The sequence below is a fragment of the Dendrobates tinctorius genome, unplaced genomic scaffold (assembly GCF_039654945.1).
Source record: "Dendrobates tinctorius isolate UK_male_01 unplaced genomic scaffold, ASM3965494v1 ptg000074l, whole genome shotgun sequence".
NCBI classification, from domain to species: domain Eukaryota; kingdom Metazoa; phylum Chordata; class Amphibia; order Anura; family Dendrobatidae; genus Dendrobates; species Dendrobates tinctorius.
The window spans coordinates 16,245,021-16,264,607 of NW_027361742.1; the positions used below are offsets into that span (position 1 = coordinate 16,245,021).

At 41.5% G+C, this 19,587-nt stretch overlaps 1 protein-coding gene across 1 annotated transcript in view; it reads right to left on the reverse strand.

The window, feature by feature from the left end:
• CDC73 (cell division cycle 73) overlaps positions 1 to 19,587 on the reverse strand; it is a 122,485-nt gene that overhangs the window by 15,928 nt on the left and 86,970 nt on the right. Inside the window, exon 11 of the mRNA XM_073582890.1 lies at positions 18,770 to 18,827. Within this exon, the coding sequence (XP_073438991.1) occupies positions 18,770 to 18,827 (58 nt within the window). The remainder of the gene's footprint in view (positions 1 to 18,769; positions 18,828 to 19,587) is intronic.

Below are 19,587 nucleotides of genomic sequence, written 5' to 3' on the forward strand. Positions count from 1 at the left end.
CGTAAGAGATAGTAGGTGTTGCTCTGCTAGCTGGAGCAGGATGTTCCCTGCCTCCATAAGGGTATGGGACCTTGCTTCCCACTGGTGGTTGAAATAAGTCACGACTGCATGATTGTCCGAGATGACCCGGGCATGGCGACCCCAAAGAAAGGGGAGAAAGTGTCTTAAGGCTCTTCCCACAGCTCTTTAAGTTTGAACTCTGATCTCTTTCTAGAGGAGACCAGGTTCCCTGCACTGAGTAGGCTCTCAGATGTGCTCCCCATCCACTACTGCTCGCGTCCGTCGTGATAACGTCCTCCACCGGTCTCAACCACTGGACCCCTGACACCAAATGCTCTCTTACTGTCCACCATGCAAGGGAGTCTCTTACAGCTAAGGAAAGATGTACCTTTCCCTCTAAATGCCCTTTTAACGACCTCTGTGCCAAAAGGACCTACCACTGTAGATGCCTTAGGTGAAACTGTGCCCATCTCACGGCCAGTATACAGGATGTTCGTGACCCTTGCAAAGACATTGCCTTCCTCAATGTCATTATAGGCTGCTGTATTGCTGACAGTGCCAGGCCCATTATTTTGGTTATCTTGTTCTCTGGTAGGAGACAGGCCCGGCACTTGGAGTCCAGAACCAATCCCAGGAAGGATTGTATCTTTGCCGGTTTAAGCTTTATTTAAGAGCATTTATCACTCAGCCTAGCTACTCTAGGGCCACGGTCACTTCCCTCACCTGTTCTACACAGTGATTTTCTAACCTCCCGACTATAAGGAAGTCTTTCAGGTACGGGATGATAATGATGTCCCGAGAACGAAGGTAGGCCATCACCTTCAACATTACCTTGGTAAACACCCTTGGGGCCACTGACAGACCGAATGGGAGGGCTGCACATGAATAGGGCCTGACCTGTCCCTGGACATACTGAGCCACCCTCAGGAACTTTTGCTGGTCCCGATAGATTGGGATGTGGTAGTAGACATCTTTCAAGTTTATGACCGTCATGAAGCAATCCTGGAACAATAGCATTATAGCAGTGTTCAACAAATACATTTTGAAGGAATAATTCACAACCCATCAGTTGAGCTTCCTCATGTTGACAATAGTCTTTAGAGAACCATACTGCTTCTGTATCAAAAAGAGGGGGGAATAAAATCCCCCTTCTTATCTCTTCCACCGGGACTTTACGCAGAACTCACTTTTGTACCAGAACCAAAATGTCCGTCTCCAGGGCTAGCTGTTCTCTTGGTGATTTCCTGAGAGGTGTTAATATAAATGTCTGGCGGGGTGGATGGACGAAGTCTATCATCAAATCGTCCTTGATGACACTTAAGATCCAGCGACTGGGGAAGATGTTCACCCAGGTAGGGAGAATGAGAGAGACTCCCCTACTACTTCTCACCTGACATCATGGGGGGGGGGCTTTTTTGACAATGTAGAGAGTCCTCTAAACATATACAGTATACAGACCCCTTCCTATCCATGAAGTCCCAGCTCTTTCTTTCTCCCTGGGGACGACCCCTATTAAATTTCTCCTCCGAAGAGAAGGCTTCCTAGCTTCCACCGCGAAATGAGGAAACCCTTTCTTGTCCTCGCCTTCTCTAAGAGGTCATCCAGTTAAGGACCAAAGAGAAACTGAACGTCACATGGGATGAAGCAGAGCCTATTTTTCGAAGGCAGGTCTCTCAGACACCCTTTTAGCCACAAGCCCATCTACCTCCGTTGGATAGGCTTCCCGCCCTAGCTGCCAACCTCACAGATTCTGCTGAGGAGTCTGCTAGAAAGGCCGCTGCTCCTTGCAACAAAGTCATATTGGCCAAGATTTCATCTCTTGGAACCTTATTCCTCAGTTGTTCCTCCATCTGTTGCAGCCAGACCATGAGGGAGCACGCAGTACACGTCCTAGATATTGCAGGCTTCAGACCCCCTGCGGCTGCCTCCCAGCTGTGCCTCAGGAACCCATCTGCTTTTTTATCTAATGGGTTTCTAAGCGTGCTCCAAGGGCAGGGACGATTTTTTTTTTTTTTTTTTTTAAAGAGAGAACTTTAGCACTTTGCTACTGCCCCATCGATCTTAGGGATGGTATCCTAACCCTGCGTACGTACGTATGTCGAGACCCCACAGGACACGCGGACGGCGCTTCCACTACATGAATGCCAGCATAGAGGTGCTCTGCCTGTACTGCCAATGCCGGCACAGGTGTGGGTGAGCAGATGCATAAACCTTCAACCCCGCCCCAGGTTTAGCACGCGAGTCCCTGTCAGGACAGGAATCCCAATTGAAGTACACACACGCATATATACACATACATACACACACCGTATATACTCGTGTATAAGCCAACCCGGGTTCAAGCCGACCTTCCTAATTTTGCCACAAAAAAAACTGGGAAAACATATTGATCCGTGTATAAGCCTAGGGTGGAAAATGCAGCAGCTACTGGTAGATTTCAAAAATAAAAATAGATACCAATAAAAGTAAAATTAATTGAGACATCAGTAGGTTAAATATTTTTGAATATCCTTATTTAATCTGGAGCCCCGTATAATGCTCCATATAGTTCATGAGGTTAATGATGGTCCCATAAGATGCTCCATAAAATGCTCCATAGCTTATGCTGCCCCATAGAATATGCCCCCATATGCTGCTGGAAAAAAAAAAAAAATGCCATACTCACCTCTCCTCGCTGGGGGCCAGGTGCCGGTGTCGCCCCTCGCTGCTCACCACTGTCTGCTGCGTCCTGTGTCAGTGACTGTTCAGCCAGCAGAGATAGACCATTATTTTTAATCTTTAAAGATCCCATAATAACAGGGTCTGTACCACAGGACTGGCATATAGCAAATGTGGTGCCAATATTCCAAAAGGGGACAAAAACTGAACTTGGAAATTATAGGCCAGTAAGTTTAACCTCAACTGTGGGTAAAATCCTGGAGGGTTTTCTAAGAGATACTATACTGGAGTATCTGGAGAAGAATAACCTCATGACCCAAAATCAACAGGGGTTTACAAGGGACCTTTGCTGTCAGACTAATCTGATAAGCTTTTATGAAGAGGTAAGTTCCGGACTGGACCAAGGGAATGCAGTGGACGTGGTGTACATGGACTTTTCAAAAGCTTTGGATACGGTGCCACACAAAAGGTTGATACATAAAATGAGAACAATAGGGATAGGGGAAAATATGTGTAGGTGAGTTAAGAGCTGGCTCAGGGATAGGAAACAAAGGGTGGTTATTAATGGAGCACACTTGGACTGGGTCACGGTTAGCAGTGGGGTACCACAGGGGTCAGTTTTGGGCCCGTTTCTTTTTAACATATTTATTAATGACCTTGTAGGGGGCAGAGAGTGTAGAATTTCAATATTTGCAGATGACACTAAACTCTGCAGGGTAATCAATACAGAGGAGGACAATTTTACATTACAGGAGGATTTATGTAAACTAGAAGCTTGGGCTGATAAATGGCAAATGAGCTTTAATGGGGATAAATGTAAGGTCATGCACTTGGGTAGAACGAACAAGATGTATAATTATGTGCTTAATTGTAAAACACTGGGCAAAACTGTCACTGAAAAAGACCTGGGTGTATGGGTGGACGACAAACTCACATTTAGTGGCCAGTGTCAGGCAGCTGCTGCAAAGGCAAATAAAATAATGGGATGCATTAAAAGAGGCATAGATGCTCATGAGGAGAACATAATTTTGCCTCTATATAAGTCACTAGTGCGACCACACTGAGAATACTGTGTACAGTTCTGGTCTCCGGTATATAAGAAAGACATAGCTGAACTGGAGCGGGTGCAGAGAAAAGCGACCAAGGTTATTAGGGAACTAGGGGGTCTGCAATACCAAGACAGGTTATTACACTTGGGGTTATATAGATTGGAGAATCGAAGGCTTAGGGGTGATCTTATTACAATGCATAAATATATGCGGGGATAGTACAAAGACCTTTCTAATGATCTTTTTACTCTTAGACCTGTGACGGGGACAAGGGGGCATCCTCTACGTCTGGAGGAAAGAAGGTTTAAGCATACTCTCAGACGTGGATTCTTTACTGTAAGAGCAGTGAGACTATGGAACTCTCTGCCATATGATGTTGTAATGAGTGATTCCCTACTAAAATTTAAGAAGGGACTGGATGCCTTTCTTGAAAAGTATAATATTACAGGGTATATACACTAGTTTCCTTAATATTGCGTTGATCCAGGGAGCTAGTCTGATTGCCGTATGTGGAGTCGGGAAGGAATTTTTTTTCCCCAATGTGAAGCTTACTGTTTGCCACATGGGTTTTTTTTGCCTTCCTCTGGATCAACATGTTAGGGCAGGATAGGATAGGATATGGGTTGAACTAGATGGACTTAAAGTCTCCCTTCAACCTTAATAAATATGTTACTATGTGGAGGGCGCGGCGCGCACTAACCACGTCATCACGCCCTCTGCTGGCTAAACGTAACTGACACAGGACGCAGCAGAGCGGTGAGCAGCGTGGGAACAAGGACAGGTGAATATTGAATATACTTACCCCTTCCTTCGGAGAACCGGGGGGCTGCAGAGATGCGCCGGGTGGGGGGGGGGGTAGTGTGATCTGACACCCTCGCCGACCCCCAGGTATGAAAATCTCGGCTTAGGCTAGCTTCACACTAGCGTTTTTTAGCGCTGCGCTTCGTGCGCAATAGAATCGCATAGAAAAAACGCATCATGCGTTTTGTATGCGTTTGCTTTTTTATGCGCATGCGTTTTAACCAGGTTCTAGCCATGTTACCTCTTAAAACGCATGCGATTTTAAACGCAGGTGTGCGCATGTCCATGCGCACGCCTGCGTTCCCACAGACTGATTTTTTTTGCGCATTCCGAGCGCAAGCGTTTTTTTGAGACAGGTCAGACGGACCAAAAATGCAACAGGTTGCGTCCGGCGCGCCTAGGCACACAAATAAGAATACAGAAAATAAATGGGAAATCTTTAAGAACATCCTAAATAGGCACTGTAAGCGGTTTATACCTTGTGGGAATAAAAGGGACAAGAAATAGGAAAAACCCAATGTGGCTAAACAAAATAGTAAGATGGGCAATTAACAGTAAAAAAAAAGCATTTAAACTACTAAAGCAGGATGGCACCGTTGAAGCTCTAAAATACTGTAACGAGAAAAATTCTTTATCTAAAAAAAAATAATTAAAGCTGCCAAAAAGGAAACAGAGGAGCACATTGCTAAGGAGAGTAAAACTAATCCCAAGCTGTTCTTCAATTATATCAATAGTAAAAGAATCAAAAGTGAAAGTGTAGGCCCATTAAAAAATTGTGAGGAAAGTATGGTTGTAGATGATAAGGAAAAAGCTAATATATTAAAACACTTTCTTCTCCACGGTATTCACATGAAATGCTAAGTGAAATGCCGAGAGACAAAGAAAACCTTATATTAAGGGTCACCAATCTAACCCAAGAAGAGGTGCAAAACCAGCTAAATAAGATTAAAATAGATAAATCTCCGGGTCCAGATGGCATACACCCACGAGTACTAAGAGAACTAAGTAATGTAATAGACAAACCATTATTTCTTATAGTTAGAGACTCTATAGCGATGGGGTCTATTCCACAGGACTAGCGCATAGCAAATGTGGTACCAATATTCAAAAAGGGCTCTAAAAGTGAACCTGTAAATTATAGGCCAGTAAGTCTAACCTCTATTGTTGGTAAAATATTTGAAGGGTTTCTGAGGGATGTTATTCTGGATTATCTTAATGAGAATAACTATTTAACGCGATATCAGCATGGGTTTATGAGGAATCGCTCCTGTCAAACCAATCTAATCAGTTTTTATGAAGAGGTAAGCTATAGACTGGACCAAGGCGAGTCATTGGATTTGGTATATCTTGATTTTTCCAAAGCGTTTGATACTGTGCAACACAAGAGGTTGTGCTGTCTTCCAGGTGCAAAAATTAAAGATGTGTCTGACAGGATATCAGGACTCTTCAGACCTACAGATGACTACCCATTCCTGCTACTACATGTGGGGACAAATGACACCGCGAGAAACAACCTGGAAACCATCTGCAGGGACTTTGAAGACTTAGGCAAGAAAGTGAAAGAACTGGGAGCGCAGGTGGTCTTCTCTTCCATCCTCCCAGTGGATGGCCATGGAACAAGGAGGTGGAATAAGATTCTGCAGGTGAACAACTGGCTACGTCGATGGTGCCGTCAGCAACGATTTGGATTTCTGGATCACGGAGTGAACTACTTATATGATGGACTACTTGCTAGAGATGGGGTGCACCTTACGAAGACTGGAAAGCATGTATTTGGAAGTCGCCTCGCTACACTTGTAAGGAGAGCTTTAAACTAGAACATGGGATGGGAAGCAAAAGACCAGAAAAAGCCATACACCTGACAAATGCTATTGAGAACTCTGCTATTAGAAGTGGAAGGGAAGAACCAAGACGAAAGAATCTAATTAATAAAAATATTGGAAAAAAGAGAAACCAATCACAAACTAAAATGTTTCTATACTAATGCACAAAGCATGGGCAACAAACAAGGAGAATTGGAACTACTAACACAGGAAAATAAATATGATGTAATTGGAATCACTGAAACTTGGTGGGACAATACACATGATTGGAATACAAGACTAGAAGGATACAACTTATTTACAAGAAACAGACTTGATAAACGAGGAGGGGGTGTCGCATTGTATGTTAGAAACGCGTATATCTGCACAGAGATTGAAGCTTCAGAGACTGGGAGTTCTGTGGAAACTGTTTGGGTAAGAATACAAGGACAGAACAATGGAAAGGACACCATTGTAGGCATTTACTACAGGCCGCCTGTGCAAGCTGAAGATATGGATGAACTCTTCATGCATCAAATGGCCAAGTTCTCCAAAAAATATGACCTAGTTGTCATGGGAGATTTCAACTATCCAGACATTTGTTGGGAATCTCTCTCAGGCAAAACTAACAGGTCAAGGAAATTCTTATCCTCTCTTGCTGACAACTTTATCTTCCAAAAGGTAAGGGAGAAAACAAGGGGAACTGCTACCTTGGATCTAATCCTTATAAACAGGGAGGAAATGGTTGAAGAGGTAAAAGTGGCTGGGACCCTAGGAGGTAGCGACCATGCTATTTTAGAATTTTGGATAACTAGAGGAGGAAGACCTGTGAAGACTCAGACGTCAAGGTTAGATTTCAGAAAGGCAGATTTTAAGGGATTCAGAAAGAGAATTGGAGGGATCCAATGGCTGGATATCCTTAAAGACAAAAATGTCCAGAAAGGATGGGAAATCTTGAAAAATGAAATTCTCAAAGCACAATTGTTAACAATTCCAAAAAGAGGGAAGAATAGGAAGCATTTAAGGAAACCAGGATGGATGAACACAGAACTTAAGCACATGCTAAAAAGGAAGAAAAAAATGTTTATAAAATGGAAAGAGGGAGGCATATCTAAAGAAGAATATAATGCTGTCTGCAGAACCTGCAGGGCACAAATCAGATTAGCTAAAGCTGAAAATGAATTGAGGCTTGCAAGAGATGTCAAAAGCAATAATAAAGGATTTTGGGGATATGTCAAAAGTAAAAGAAAAGTCAAAGATGCTATAGGATTTTTACAGGATGAAAATGATGAAATGGTAAGACAGGATGTTGAGAAGGCTGAACTTTTAAATTCCTATTTTGCATCTGTTTTCTCTCAGAAAGGAAATGTAACATCAACTGTTATTCACTGTCCTATTAAGGGAATAGAAGAATCCAGGATATCTATAAACAGAAAGATAGTGAGGAAACACTTAGCTAACCTAAATGAATTCAAATCTCCAGGTCCAGATGAATTACACCCCAGAGTACTGAAGGAGATAGCAGAAGAAATTTTTGAACCCCTCTCCATAATCTTTGAAAATTCTTGGAGAACAGGAGAAGTGCCAGAAGACTGGAGAAGAGCAAATGTTGTTCCTATCTTCAAAAAGGGGAAGAAGGTGGACCCAGGCAACTATAGGCCGGTGAGTCTGACTTCTATACCAGGAAAGATCTTTGAACAAATTATTAAACAACATGTATGTCAATACCTGGATAAGAATGAAGTGATTAAACAGAGTCAGCATGGGTTTGTAACTAATAAGTCATGTCAGACTAACTTAATTTCCTTCTATGACGGTATCACTGATTGGGTGGATCAAGGAAATGCTGTAGATATAGTATATCTAGACTTCAGCAAAGCATTTGACAAAGTCTCTCATACAATCCTTATTGAAAAAATGACTAAGTATGGAATGGACAAGGCAACTGTTAGGTGGATTCATAACTGGCTTAGTGATCGGACCCAAAGAGTGGTCGTAATTGGCTGCACATCCAGTTGGAAGAATGTCTCAAGTGGGGTACCACAGGGCTCTGTCCTGGGCCCTGTATTGTTCAACATCTTTATCAATGATTTAGATGAAGGAATTGAGGGTAAACTGATTAAATTTGCTGATGAAACAAAGCTAGGAGGGATAGCTAATACTAGAGAAGAGAGAGAGGATTCAAAAAGATTTAAATAAACTGGAGAAGTGGGCAGCAACTAACAGAATGGTTTTTAACAGGGAGAAATGCAAAGTACTACATCTGGGCAATAAAAATGAAAAAAGCATATATAGAATGGGAGGAATAGGGCTAAGTGACAGCACATGTGAAAAAGACTTGGGTATACTAATAGATCACAGACTGAATATGAGTCAACAGTGTGATGCAGCAGCAAAAAAGGCAAATGCAATTCTAGGATGTATTAACAGAAGCATACAGTCTAGATCACGTGAAGTCATTATTTCCCTCTACTCCTCTTTGGTCAGACCTCATCTGGAATATTGTGTCCAGTTTTGGGCACCACATTTTAAAAAAGACATCAACAAACTGGAGCAAGTTCAGAAAAGAGCGACCAGAATGGTGACCGGTCTGCAAACCCTGTCTTATGAGGAAAGGTTGCAGGATTTGGGAATGTTTAGTTTGCAAAAGAGAAGACTGAGAGGAGACTTAATAGCTGTCTACAAATATCTAAAGGGCTGTCACATTGTAGAAGGATCAACTTTATTCTCATTTGCACAAGGAAAGACTAGAAGCAATGGGATGAAACTGAATGGGAGGAGACACAGATTAGATATTAGAAAAAACTTTTTGACAGTTAGAGTGATCAATGAGTGGAACAAGCTGCCACGAGAAGTGGTGAGTTCTCCTTCAATGGAAGTCTTCAAACAGAGGCTGGACAGACATCTGACTGGGATGATTTAGCGAATCCTGCTTTGAGCAGGGGGTTGGACCAGATGGCCCAGGAGGTCCCTTCCAACTCTACGATTCTATGATTCTATGGTACACAAAATGAGAATGCTGGGTCTGGGGAAAAATGTGTGTAAATGGGTAATTGGCTTAGTGATAGAGAATATACCATTTATAACCACCCTCTGCTTTCTAACTGTGTCGCTGTGACCAGTGGGGTACCGCAGCGGTCAGTGTTGGGACCTATTCTCTTCAACGTATTCTGGTAGAAGGGTTGCACAGTAAAATATCGATATTTGCAGATGATACAAAACTATGTAAGGGTATGTGCACACGCTGCGGATTCCGCTGCGTTTCCGCAGCGGTTTTGGCCGATGCGGACCCGCAGCAGTTTTAGCTGCGGTGTACAGTACCATTCAAATGATTGGTAAAAAAAAAACGCTGTGTAGACGTTGCGGAAAAATCCGCGCGGATTTGCTGCGGTTTTGAAACCGCAGAAAGAATTGACATGTCAATTCTTTCTGCGGAATCCGCTGCGGGTTCCTATCTCCACCATTGTGGAGATGGTGAATCCGCAGGCAAAACCGCAGATAATCCGCAGGTCTTTTGACCTGCGGTTTATCTGCGGTTTTTGCAAAATCTGTGCGGATTAATCCGCAGCGAATTCCGCAGCGTCTGCACACACCCTAAAGCAGTCAATACAAGAGAAGATAGTATTCTGCTACAGATGGATCTGGATAAGTTGGGAACTTGGGCTGAAAGGTGGCAGATGCAGTTTAACATTGATAAATGTAAGGTTATACACATGGGAAGAAGGAATCAATATCACCATTACACACTGAACTAGGAACCACTGGGTAAATCTGACATGGAGAAGGACTTGGGCATCCTAGTTAATGATACACTTACCTGGACCAGCCAGTGCCAGGCAGTGGCTGCCAAGGCAAACAGGATCATGGGGTGCATTAAAAGAGGTCTGGATACACATGATGAGAGCATTATACTGCTTCTGTACTAATCTCTGGTTAGACAGCACATTGAGTACTGTGTACAGTTTTGGGCACCAGTGCTCAGGAAGGATATAATGGAACTAGAGCGGGTACAAAGGAGGGCAACAAAATTAATAAAGGGGATGGGGGAACTACAATACCCAGAAAGATTAGCAAAATTAGGATTATTTAGTCTAGAAAAAACATGACTGAGGGGCGATCTAATAACCATGTATAAGTATATAAGGGGACAATACAAATATCTCTCCAAGGATCTGTTTATACCAAGGAAGGTGACGGTCACAAGGGCCCATTCTCTGCGTCTGGAGGAGAAAAGGTTTTTCCACCAACATAGAAGAGGATTTTTTACAGTTAGGGCAGTGAGAATCTGGAATTCCCTGAATGAGGAGGTGGTGATGGCGAACGCAGTCGAAGGGTTCAAGAGAGGCCTGGATGTCTTCCTGGAGCGTAACGATATTGTAGCCTACAGTTATTGTTAGGTTCTTTAGAACGACGTAGATCTGGGGATTTATTCTGACAGAATTTTATAGGCTGAACTGGATGGACTAATGTCTTTTTTCAGCCTTACTAACCATGTTACTATGTTATTATGAAGCGCAGCACTAAAAAACGCTAGTGTGAAACCAGCCTTATACACGAGTATATACGGTGTATAATTTTTCGGACTGACTGACCTTCATTTCTTAAAGTAATGATGGCCACTCGTTTTCTTTACTTAGAATTTGTATTATGGCAAGACAAAAGCAGCTAACAGTCTATTCAGTAGGACTATCAGCTGTATATCCACCAGACTTCTGCACAACACAACTGATGGTCCCAACCCCATTTATAAGGCAAGAAATCCCACTTATTAAACCTGACAGGGCACATCTGTGAAGTGAAAACCATTTCCGGGGACTACCTCTTGAAGCTCATCAAGAGAATGCCAAGACTGTGCAAAGCAGTAATCAAATAAAAGGAGGCTACTTTGAAGAACCTAAAATATAAGACATATTTTCAGTTGTTTCACACTTTTTTGTTAATGATATAATTCCACATGTGTAATTCATAGTTTTGATGCCTTCAGAGTGAATCTACAATTTCCATAGTCATGAAAATAAAGAAAACTCTTGAATGAGAAGGTGTGTCCAAACTTTTGGTCTGTACACACACACATATATATATATATATATATCTATATATCTCTCTATATATATATATATATATATATATATATATATATCTCTATCTATATATCTCTCTATCTATCTATATATATATCTCTATCTCTGGCAAAAAGAGACCGCCACATCAAAATCCTGTCATGGACAGCTCATTCTCCAGACCTGAACCCCATTGAAAACCTCTTGAATGCAATCAAGAGGCTTACGGATAGTCACAAGCCATGAAACAAAGAAGAACTGCTTAAAATTTAACACCAGAAGCAGTGTGAAAGGCTGGTGGCAAGCATGCCAAGACGCATGAAAGCTGTGATTAAAAATCATGGTTATTCTACAAAATACTGATTTCTGAACTCTTCCTGAGTTAAAACATTAGTATTGTTGTTTCTAAATGATTATGAACTTGTTTTCTTTGCATTATTTGAGGTCTAAAATCACTTTTTTTTGTTTTGTTTTTTTCATTTTGACCATTTCTCCTTTTCAGAAAAAAAAAAAAATTATTGCTTGGAAACTCTGAGACATGTTGTCAGAAGTTTGTAGACTAAAAGAATAATTTACATTTTACTCAAAAATATACCTATAAAGAGAAAAATCAGATAAACTGAATATTTGAAAGTAGTCTCTTAATTTTTGCCAGAGATCACTGCAGGAGCCAACAGGATAGAAGAGATGGATTACACATAGTAAATAAAAATAGAATAGGTAGATATACAGATATCTGTGACTAATATAATTAGTATAGTGTGAGTGCAAAATACTGTACATGTATTTAATTAATAAAAGATTATTTTTCTGAAAACAATGGTGTGGGCTCCCGCGCAATTTTTGTAACATCTCACAGCTGTATACTTAGCCTTTACAGGCTATTACAATTGGAGGCCCTAAAATAAAAAAAATTAAATATAAAAAGAGACATAGGGTCCTCCTATAATTAATAACCTTCAAAGGCTATGCTGACAGCTGCAGGCTGATAGTTATAGCCTAGGAAGGGGCCATGGATACTGCCCCCCCCACCCCCAGGCTAGAAACATAAGTTCTCAGCCGCCTCAGAAAAGTCACATCTATAAGATGTGCTAATTCTGGCACTTAGCCTTGCTCTTTCCACTTGACCTGTAGCGGTGGCAAGTGGGGCGATAGTTGGGGAGGTTGAAGTCACCTTTCTATTGTCAGGTGACATCAAGCCCTGAGGTTAGTAATGGAGAGGCGTCAATAAGACACCCCCATTACTAACCCCATAGCCATATTGTATAAAAACAGACACTCAGAATAAAGTTCTTTAATTGAAAAAAAAAAAAAAAAAATGACAGACTAATACACCGTGCTAGCGGGGATCTCACGGAGGTCACCAAAGTTCAGCCTGGCTAGAAACGCAGCCTCAGTGACGTCACCGCTAGTGAGGTCGAACTGTCCAAGTTGAATACCATTTCTCCACCAGACATGGATTACGGTGTGGGACAGAATGACGGGATAGGTGAAGGATAGTGTTTTTTTTTTCTGGAGAACAAGGGCTTCGGTGGAATTAGGCGCGGTTGTAAGTATGGTTTAATTAAGATTATTAAAGGAGTGTCTTTTTTTCAATTAAAGGACTTTATTCTGGGTGTCTGTTTTTATACAATGTGACTTATGGGGTTAGTAATGGGGGTGTCTTACAGACGCCTCTCCATTACTACCCTCAGGGCTTGATGTCACCTGACAATACAAAGGTGGTACCACAAATAGGGGTAACCCATGCAGATTGTTTTTTGTTTTGTTTTTTTTTGTTTTTTATTTACAGGGCAGGAGCAGCTGATGAATACTCCCATCATCTGCTCCTTGCTCTCACTATTTGTAGGTGCAGCAGGTGTCGGATGATGGGATCAGTAGTCCCATCAGCTGACACCAGTGACCGGCGGTAAACTTTATACCTCCGATCATAGCTGAGCGATCACATGTTTTGACAGCGTGGGAACCGCAACTGTGACCAGCGGGGATGGTTTCACTGCCGATCAGAAGCGCTGTTTGCTGCACTGTCATGCATATGACAGCGTGTCAAACACTGGATTGTCGGGCCCCCCATTCAAGTCTGCCTTGCTTGGATGACAGGCTGTATGGACACACATCATGCAACCTGCCATCTAGAGGTAGCAGAGCGTGGGGTTACATCCTGCTGCCCTTGACTTCTCTGCAGCAAAAACGGTGCCAAAAAAAGTCAACCTGCATATTTGTAGCACTTTTTCACCACCCATTCATGTTAATGGGTGAAAAAAAACACTGAAAAAAAACCACGCAGAAAGAAGTGACATGCTCCATGTAAAAAAAAAAAAAAAAAACCCAGCAAAGCACAAGATACAGATGACAAAAAAAAAAAACAACAATGTGTGCGCATGAGATTTCTGAAATCTTTGTGGGTACTGTAAAAAGCAGCTGCAAATTAGCATTAAAATAACGCAGCAAAAACGCCCAGTGTGAACATACCCTTACATGGTTAAAGAAAAAAAAAAACAACTTCCGGGATCACACATAGAAGTGAGCCATCTAGTTACAATTATGGTGACGTTACTGAAAAGTTAAGCAGAACGGCCCTGATACCGGAGAGCGCATCGGTAGAGTATATTTACACACCCACACACATTTAATACAAAACTTTACGACGGCTTATCTTTACAAATGTATTATTCTGGATTTCCAGCAACGCTCAGGAGCACTGGCAAATCTGTTGCAAATCCACAAAAACTGGGCTTTTGTATTTTATTTTCACTTTTCTATTGAACTAAATGGAAATGTTGTAATAAAAAAAGCAATCTGTAGAAATTGACATGCTGCAGATTAAAATCCCTACAGTATGTGGATGCGAATTTTATATTCGCCCTCACTTGCTACTCCTGTAAAATGGTTTTGATGTTAAGTTCATAAACAGACAGAAAATCTGCAGTAAATCAGGCACATGTGGACAGAGCCTATGATAATTCAGTCAGTCAGGTTTTATTCATCGATTCTGTGTCAGACTTGGACCACAATGCACAATGACTTCAAGTGCAGGAAAACATGGCCTAGCTGTAATAAAGTGTAATATCCCAGGTCCAATACCCAATCGCACAAATGACATAACAGACATCTACATAGTAGGGAATGTGTGTGCGCGCAAGACAATCTAGATATTTCACATCTGAATTACACTCAATATTTTACAAGATGATTCATATCCCATTCAATTTCGATATAATGATAAAGCGGCATCTCAATATTCCTGCAGCAATCACAAATCATATTTTCATGACCATGCCTATGGGTATTCTGTATTTAGTCTTGTAAGAAAGCCCAATTATGAAGTGCAGATACAAGAGGGCGTGCTGAAATGTTGTGCAGTGTGCCTGCATATACCAGTTACAGAGACGGGCCTGCAAAGATTAGAATTTGGAAAAAATACCATAGAAAAATAATATTTTAGTTAAACTTACAGTATGTCAATTTCATACAGTTGTAATTCCAGCTTCACAGTGGGTCTGATTCCCTATCATGCTGTAATCGTCCAACAGCAAAATTTAATTGTTATTATTTTATATTTTTTTAAGGCTTGTATTAACTAAATATAATACACAGAGGTAATCTGTAATGCAAAAGCACTCTGGAGATCTGAATCTGCTCCGAAAGACAGGTCTGCCCTGCTCAGAAGTCATAGCACCACTACGGCCTATGACTGGCTTTAGTGATCAGGTGCAGACAATGATGGGCTGCAGTAGTGCCAAGACTGTGAACTGAGATAAGGCCCCTTTCACACATCAGTTTTTTGCCATCTGTCAAAATACGTCGCTTTTTGAAAAAAAAAAAAAAAAAAAAGATACGGTGACTGATGCCGCTGCATCCGTTTTTTCTCAGATTTGTATTAGAGACGGATGGCCTCACGTTTCGTCCGTCGGATCCATCAAAAAATTTTTGTTTGGCGGCCGGACACGACGCACAGAGCAACGTTTTTTGTGTCCGTTGAAAAATCGGACAGCGACCGATCCGTCGCAGTCCATCGTTTGCTAGAATGAAAGTCTAAGGGCACAGGATTCGTCATCATCTGTCAAATGACGGATGCTGGCGACTGATTTTTTTTTTTTTTTTTTTAACTGAGCATGCTCCTGACAGGCTAAAACACTAAATAAATTGCCGGCTTCTGTAAAATCATTCCCAAACCAGACATGATATGACACATGGTTTACATATAGTAAACCATATCATATCAAAGCAATTTATATATGTTAGTGTTTAATCAATTTAGTAGTTTGTGTTACAAAAAATTTGGAACTTTAGGAGTTAAAGTTAAGGTTATAATCGCGGAAAAAAGTTGCGTGGGCTCCCGCACAATTTTCTCCGTCAGAGAGCAGAGAGGGAAAGCCAGTGAGTGAGGGCAGATATTAATAGCCTAGAGAAGGACCATTGCTTTTGCCCCCCCCAGCTACAAAAATCTGCCCCCAGCCACTCCAGAAAAGGCCCATCTATAAGATGCGCCTTTTCAAGCACTTAGCCTCTCTATTCCCATGGCCTTTAGTGGTGGCTCATGGGTTAATGTCAGCTTGCTATTCAAAGGTGACATTAAGCCAGGTTAATAATGGAGAGGTGTCAATAAGACACCTCTCCATTATTAACCCTAGAATAGTAAAGGGTTAAAAAAAAAGACTAATTAAAAATTCTTTTAATGAAATAAATACACAGTTTTTGACCAAATTTGACCAAATTTGTTATTCTGCCAATCCAAAAAAAGCCCTTGTTCTGTAAAAAAGAAATAAAAAGCCAACAATATACATAGCTCTCCGCCATTCAGTCAGGTCTCCCGCTGCAATCCATCACAAGGGGTTAACTAGTTTACAACAGGGACCAGTGCTAATGCTATCAGCCCCGCTGTAAACCACTGCAGAATGAAAGAAATTATGTCTGCGCAGGCGCCGCGGCTGACCAGAGATGAACTGATTAGCGTGGGAAAGTTTCTGAACTTTTTCCCACGCTCCTGAGTTCACCTCAGGTCAGCCAGGGACTCCGCACAGCCTCACTGACGACCGCTGACGTCAGTGAGGCTGCGCTGAGTCCTTGGCTGACCTGAAGTGAACTCGATAGCGTGGGAAAATTTCTGAACTTTTTCCCATGCTGTCAGATCACCCTAACTCCCCGAGTGCTTGATCCATGGGGGAGCTGCTTGGTTTATATTCAATGAGTGAGAATATTGTACTGTCAGACAAGACGGTTAAAGCAGACATACACATTTGCTTGAACGATCATTTAACCACTGACTAAAATTCTGATGCGATGGGTGAAGAACTGCTTTTCACAGAATATTATTTCAACAAAAAAAAACCAAAAAAAAAAAACATTCATCTGAAAAAAGCAAAGCCGTCCAACGGTCTGATTGGCTATTGATCAAACTGTCTTTGGAGCAAACGCACTAAAGAAAAGAAATAATGTGTTAAAAGACCCCAATTCATATTTAGAAAGGTCACAGGTGCAGACATTTTGCACATCAAGTAGCCAAGACAATTTCCAAACTCCCACAGTAATAAAATGGTTGAAGACCTGTTTAAAAGCCCTTCATAAAAAACTGGACATAAACTAAGGCACAGCTCACAAACAGCAAGGAGAAAGATTTTGTTTCAGGCTGGTAGTCTTATTAAAAGCGTGCTCTAATTTCACTGTTTTATCACACAGCCCATCAACTCCCTTCTACGCCATCCAAGACTCAGTCTATTTTCTAGTCTTTAGGACAATGTTCACTGCTAAAAATATACAAAACCTACAAAACAGGCTTTTACCTACCAGAACTCCAAAGTAATAGAAGTTTAAAAAAAAAAAAAAAAAACCTTCCTACACACCAAAAACACTTAAAACCTTAACGAGTTAACACATCCGCAATAGATGTAATTTTTAAATCCAAAGACAAACCTAAATGACAAATAAACAGAAGTATCAGCCTTGTCTTCACAGGTGCCATCCGTTTCTAAATTATTATTGGGCAGCATTGTAGCTTTGCAGTGCTGGGTTCAAGGCTCACCAAGCCTCAGGTTCTCAGGACACTGGCTCAGGTTCACCAGTTACCTCCCACCCTCCAAAGACATACTGATTTAGATAGTGAGCCCCAATAAGGACAGTGTTGATAATGTACGTAAGCTGCCGCGAAATATAATGGCATAAAGGGGAAAAAAAACAAAAAAAACCCAGAATATACTTATTCCTGCATCAAGAAAAAGAGCAAAAGATATTTTAATTTTTCAAGTATAAAAATAAAAAAAACACGATATGAAAACTTGCTACACTCCACCAGTCACAGGTATGCCTTATACCACTTGTGCTAACACTAAACATACTGGAGAATACTTTTAGCACAATGTTATATAGCCCAATTAAAAAGAAACACAAATGCTCCCTATAGCAATTCAATAACGTAGCAGAGCATCCGAGGAGGCGGATTTCTATTCCCCGAGGCTCGGCTGTAAGCATGACAGCTGTGCCTGTTCCCCGCAGCCAAGCATTTGTATCGCCTAAACACTCCCCAGTGCACATCTAATATATTCAATTACCCACTCAATTCCTCAATATCTGCTGGTGGACCTACACACCAACAACTAGGGCTGCAAGCTGGAGCTTGTATTCTGTTACAAAAGTCCAGCCATGGTGAAAATAAAAAATAAAAAAAATATGAGACTTTCTATATACTTCATGCAACAAAAGACATTGTTCCTACGGCCTGCTGCACATGGAAAAAGCATATAATGCTGAATGGAGATGGTACTTGGCCCCCCATGTGGAGCAGTGTGAAATTGGAGGAATACACAGGTAGTGACCAGACCTGTGGATCTCTATAGGTGAATAGAAGGCTTGATAATCGCATCACAAAGCAGTACTGTGTGATTCAGTGTGTGCTGACCTATTGATGGAGGCAGGATAGAGGCGAGCGTACACCTGCACCAGTTAGGGTCCCGCAGCGTCAGTGCGGATGTGCAGGATCAGTGATCCAGTTAAGGCAGTGATTTCACTGAGTAAGCGAATGCAAACAATCAAGCTAAAGGGAGATGCGAGGCATGGTGATTAAGGCGGCAGAATAGTGCACAAGAGTGCATGGAAAAGCCCTTATTATATGAACTAAAGAAATTAAATTATACTGCAAAGCTGATTTTTATAGAGGTCAAGTCACAGATTGGCTTGCATAAGTAGTTTAAATAGAATTTTGGGGGAGGGGAAGCGACAGGCTCCCTTTTAAATTAAAGTAAAATGCTAGAACTGCTCACCTACAAGTTCAGTAAGGAAGTCTACCACATAGCCAAATATGCCCCAGCACAACTAGTCACATTTCTCAATAAGTCGGCAGTAAGTCATTAGTAGAAAAAGAATGTTTGATAGAACCCGCAGGTGCAGATTCTGCTGTAAGTACCTGGTCTCGGCACTGGCTGTGCGGCAGGGGCCTGAGTCTTTCTAGCTGAAGCACCTTCCTACAGAAAAGACAAAGGGTAGAATTGCTTTAGAATATCAGATGTACACAGTTCACAGCAAGAAACATACTGAGTTGCCAAACAAAACTCTAGCCATCCAAGATGTGATCAGCAGATTGTTGCTTAGTAAATATAATCCATAGCATATAGTATGTGTGACGTCACAGCATTCTACCACCTCAGCTTCAGTCCTACGTCACATCGGAATGTTTGACTGACAATTGCAAACAGTATGAAGTTTAAGCGATTCATTAATTCAATTGGAAAAGTTAGAAATATATTATAATAATGAGAAATGTTGGAAAAAAGGCCAAGTGAATAAGCCTGAAAACCAAGATCAGACGCTGCACTTTATAATGTGAACTAAAGGTTACAAAATTCCAATCACATTCTGCAGATGTTTCTCTGGACTTTCTTGCAACATACGGCAACAGCTGCACACAAATCAAAATGAGATTATAAAGCATTCTCACACTATACGGCCATGTCCAGACAGAAAAGGAAACATTCATCACAAAAGGAAACGCAAGAAAATATTCCCAACACAGGGACGGAGCTACCGTAAGTGCGAGCAGAAGCACAACCTAAACTATTAAAATATTACACAGTAGTTGTACCAACTCATCCAGCAGAAGTTTCCACACTTTACAAACACTTTCCTAAGGCCTCTTTCACACATCCGGTTTTTGTAATCCGGCACGATGCGGCGAAATTTTTCATTACCGGATCCAGCACCGGATCCGGTTTTGTCCCATAAGCT